We start from the raw sequence: 4,764 nt of genomic DNA on the forward strand, positions 1-4,764 counted from the left end.
GGGGGCGCTGGAGTCGGAGCTCGAGGTGGAGTTGCCGGAGTCGGAGCCGGGAGGAGAGGGGGCGCTGCCGGACCAGGGGGCGCTGCCGGACCAGGGGGCGCTGCCGGACCAGGGGGCGCTGTCAGAGAGGGAGTCGCCACCGGGAAAGGGGGCGCTGGAGTCGGAGCTCGAGGTGGAGTTGCCGGAGTCGGAGCCAGGGGGCAGGTCACTTGCCGACGTGGTGTCACTGCCGGACCCGGAGTGGTGGGAGTCAGATGAGGGATCACCGCCAGACCAGGAGGCACTGCCCGGATCGGGCTGACTTGGAGACGATGAGTCAGGAGAGGAGGAGGATGAAGAGGCAGACCCGGGCCCGGAGGGAGATCCGTCATCTGGGGGCCACTAGCTGCCATCCTCACCGCTGCCGGGCGAAGAGGAGGAGGCACTGGCACTGGACCCGGTGTCGGGGATGTCCTCACCCGGGAGGAGACAGAACCCGGCGACGAGACGATGGCCCGCATGGCATGCGGTGCACTTGTCGGCTGTGGGCCCGGCGCAGGCGGAGCATCTCGCATGGCAAAGGTGGCACACCCCATTCTCCAGGGCCAGGGCCAGGGCCAGGGGGCTGGGGGTGCACGAGTGGCAATCGGCCGCGGTGGGCCCGACGCACGAGGCGCATGACCCATGGCAGGGAAGGCAGCGCCCAGTGTCGGAGAGGAAGTAGCCGGCATGGCAGGAAGCACACTGCGTGGCTGAGATACCGTGGCAGGTGTTGCAGGAGCTGTGGCAGGAGTAGCATCGGCCTGTGGTCAGCATCGGCGTGCCAGGGCGACAGGAGATGCAGTCACTCTCGGAGGGGCTGTGACAGGTGGCACAGGAGGCATGACAATTGTGGCAACTGTCGCTGGCGGGGAAGCGCGCCGAGCCCTCGGGACAGCCGAGGGAGCAGGACCCATTGGTGACGGTGTCATAGGGGTTGTCACAGACGATGCACTGGTCGGACAGGGGACCGGAGCATGTGCCGCATGAGGGGTGGCAGGCAACACAAAGGCCCCCCATGGCCAGGGTCTTCCGGGGACAGGTCTTTCGGCAGAGGCCCTCATGAAGCAGCCGGCCATCCTCACAGAGGGTGCAGGTCAGCTCGCCGGAGGCGAAGTGGCATGAGGCACAGCCCTCCGGGCAGGGGACACACTCGCCATCGGGATTGGCGGCATAGCCCACCGGGCAGGAGGCCAAGCAGGAGGATGCCTGCTCATTGTGGCGGAGGCGAAGCAACCCTGCGGGGCAGGGGCCGAGACAGCAAGTGTTGGTCAAGTTGCAGCAATCGTTGCAGGAGGGGTTGCAGGCGAAGCAGGCATTCATGAGGTGCACATGTCCAGGCGGACACTTTTGAACACATCGGCCCTCGAAGAGGATGTAGCCCCATGGGCAAGTCAGGCAGTCGGTGCTGGAGGGCCCCTTACAGGTGGAGCATTGACCATGGCACTGGTGGCACTGGCCGGTGTCGGGGTGTTGATATGTGCCGACATGGCAGGCAGCTTCGCAGGTGAAGTCCTGCCAGTGAGAGGAGAAGGCCAACTTGAAGCCCGGAGAGCAGGCCGTGCAGGTGTAGCGAGAGTAGCCGGAGCATTGGGCGCACAGGGCATTGCAGGGGATGCATCGGCGGATGTTGGCGTCGCTGAAGGTGCCCTCCGGGCAGGTGGCCAGGCATTGGTCGTGCGAGTGGAGGCTGAAGCCGGGCTGGCAGACCCGGCAGCGGCCGTCATCCTGGCAGGAGAGGCAATTCGGGGGACAGGCCACGCAGGTGCCGGAAGCGGGAGACCCGGCCCAGCGATGGCCCTCGGCACAGAGGACGCACGTGTGGGCATCCGGGCCGCAGAGGGCGCAATTCGGCGCGCATGGGGCACACCGGCCGGCCTGCAAGTCGGGGAATTCGCCCGGAGGGCAGATGCTCAAGCAAAGGGCCAGCTCGGTCCGGGGCAAAACCAAACCCGGGGAGCAGGTGTCACAGGAGGTGGCATTGCGGCAGGTGGCGCACGATGCATGGCAGGGAGTGCACATGCGGGTGCTCGGGTGGGGGAATTCCCCCGCCGGGCAGGCGGCGGCACAGAGAGAAGGGCTGCCCATCTTCGGGGCCAGGAAGACCCAGTCCGGAGGGCAAGTCGCACAGGAGGCCTCATTGGTGCATGTGGCACAGGAAGGGTGGCAGGGTCGGCACGATTGGCCGGCCGCGAGGAAGAAGCCCGGCCGACATTCGAGACAAGCCGGGCCCTGTTGCCCTCGGTCGGTGCAGGTGGCGCATCCGGCCGGGCAGGGGGCACAGGCATTGGGGGCATTCGAATGGACCAGGAATCCCGGGGGGCAGGAGTCGCCGCACGTCCGCCCGCCAGGCAGAAGGACCTTGCCCGTGGGGCAGGCGGAGCAGGCCCACGCCGAGTGGGCCTGGGTGCACTGGGCACAGCTCGAGTGGCAGGGCCGGCAGCGAGGCGTGCCTTTGGAGGGAGGCTGGCCAATGGGAGAGGCATAGTCGGGACCGGTGCCCGGGGGACAGGCATCCAAGCAAGCGCCGCCCGGGGCCAAGACCTTGCCCGGTTGGCAAGTGGCGCATCGGGGGCCCAGGTGACAGGGCCCGGGTGTCGAGCGGGGGCTCACATCCGAGCAGGAGGTGCACTCCTCGGCCCCGGGCCCGAGGCAGGTGGAGCAGGTCGGGTGGCAGGGCACGCACGAGTTGGGCTTTCGAAGGAAAAACCCGGAGGGGCAGGTGGCCTGGCAAGATCTGAGCCCCAGGCGAAGGGGGGCGTCTGGATGGCAGGTCTTGCAATGCCGGGGCCCGGGGCCGGTGCAGGTGAGGCAGGATTCGTGGCAGGGGGCACAGGCCCCGGTCGGATCGGGAGTCATGCCATCGGGGCAGGCGGCGACACAGTGGTCCAGGTGCAGGAACAGGCCCGAGGGACATTGCAAGCACTTGCCGGAATCGGCGCAGAAGAGGCAGGACAGGTGGCTGGGAAGGCAGCCGGCCGGCCCGAGGCAATAGCCCTTTGGGCAGCGAGCCAGGCAGGCATGGTTTGCCGGTGCGCCCTCCTTTGCCGGGGGCGGAGTGCCTACCCCGGTGACGAAGGGAAGCAGCCCTGCCGGACAGGGGCCGGTACATGCCCCGGCAGAAGGGCCGGAGCACTGGTCACAGGAGGGGTGGCAGGCCAGGCATCGGCCCTCAAGCGCCACGGTCCGAGGGGGACACCGGTCCTGGCAACGGCCAGCGTGATGGACTTGCTCGAGTGGGCAGGCCAGGCAGTCGGTATCGGTGGGACCGCTGCAGGTGAGGCAGGACGAGTGGCAGGGCCGGCAGACATCGGAAAGAGGGCCGGGGGCCACATCGACGGGGGAGGTCGTTGCTTGGGGGTGGGAGGTGCGGGCAGGCGCGGCAGCGGCGGTCAGGCTGGCGGCGACATGGCGGAAGTGGCCGGCCGGGCAGAGGGGATGACACTCGCCCTCCTGGGAGGACAGCTGGACAAAGTGGAAGCCAGGCTGACAAGCGTGGCATTGGGTCTCGATGGGTCTCGAGCATCCGGAGCAGCCAGGAGGGCAGGCAGCGCACGGGCCACTCGCATGGCTGGCAGCACTTCCGGGCGGGCACTGGGACACGCAAAGCCCATCCAGGCTCAGATGGTACCTGGGACGACAGGCCATGCACCGGGAGTCGGCGGTGCAGGATGTGCAATTCGGCGGACAGGCCACACAGGCACTGGCGAGGGTGTCGCCCGGGGGAGGCGCCTCGGCACGGCGGAAGCCCTCGGCACAGACTTCACAGGCAGCCGGATGGCCACTGCACGCGGCGCATTCCGGCTGGCAGCGTACGCAATGGCCGGTCGATGGGTCGGCCACCCGGCCCGGGGGGCAGACCTTCGTGCAGAGAGACCTGCTCAGGGGACTGATCTCGAGGAACACCCATCCTGGCAGGCAGGAGGTGCATGTGGAGTAGTCGGTGCAGGTGGCACAGGTATCATGGCAGGTGGCACACAGACCGGTATCCGGACGGGGGTAATACCCCGGCAGGCAGTGGTCACAGGGGCGATCTGGGCGGCCAGTGCAGGAGGTGCAATTCGGGCCACAGGAGAGGCAGGTCTCCTTTTGGTTGTCCATCCGATGTCCAGCAGGACAAAGAGCCCCCGGGTCGAGGCCCAGAAGTGGAGGCCCATCGCACGTGGCACAGGTGGAGTGACATTCACGACAGAGAGGCGTGCCGCCGAGGGTGGAGTCCATGTCGGGGCCCAGGCCGGCCGGGCAGGCGGCCACGCACTTCCCCTGTGGCATGAGCAGGAGCCCCGGGGGGCAGGCGGCGCCCGGGGGGAGCGTCGAGCGGGGCATGCACGCACCGGTGACGGGGTCCAGGGAGAAGGTCTTTTGGCAGGTGGAGCACCGAGGCGCCGGGGATCCCGGCGAGCAGGTGGCACATCCAACTGGGCAGGGTCGGCACACACCTCCCGAAGCCGGGTAAAGCCCCGCCGAGCAGGGGGCGCATTCGTCGGTGGCGGAAATGTGGAAGAAGCCCCTCGAGCAGGCGGAGCACCGGGGACTGGGGGACCCCGGTGCACAGAGGGCACAGCCGTCCGGGCAATCCTGGCAGGCCCCGGTCGGCCCGAGGAAGTGGCCGGCAGGGCAGGGAGCACATTTGCCGGTGGCCGGATCCACGGCGAGGTCCGCCTGGCAGGCCGAGCACCGGGGACTGGCCGAGCCCGGAGGCAAGGCACAGTCGGCACAGCCGTCCGGGCAGTCCTGGCAGGCGCC

At 68.7% G+C, this 4,764-nt stretch overlaps 1 protein-coding gene across 1 annotated transcript in view; it reads right to left on the bottom strand.

Annotated features, from left to right (window-relative positions):
- The window catches only part of H696_06115 (hypothetical protein), a gene marked incomplete at both ends in the record, with an annotated part of 9,671 nt that overhangs the window by 425 nt on the left and 4,482 nt on the right, over window positions 1-4,764 (bottom strand). Inside the window, 2 exons of the mRNA XM_009499875.1 lie at window positions 74-301; window positions 383-4,702. Of these exons, the coding sequence (XP_009498150.1) occupies window positions 74-301; window positions 383-4,702 (4,548 nt within the window). The remainder of the gene's footprint in view (window positions 1-73; window positions 302-382; window positions 4,703-4,764) is intronic.

This window comes from Fonticula alba, assembly GCF_000388065.1.
Source record: "Fonticula alba strain ATCC 38817 unplaced genomic scaffold supercont2.18, whole genome shotgun sequence".
NCBI lineage: Eukaryota > Rotosphaerida > Fonticulaceae > Fonticula > Fonticula alba.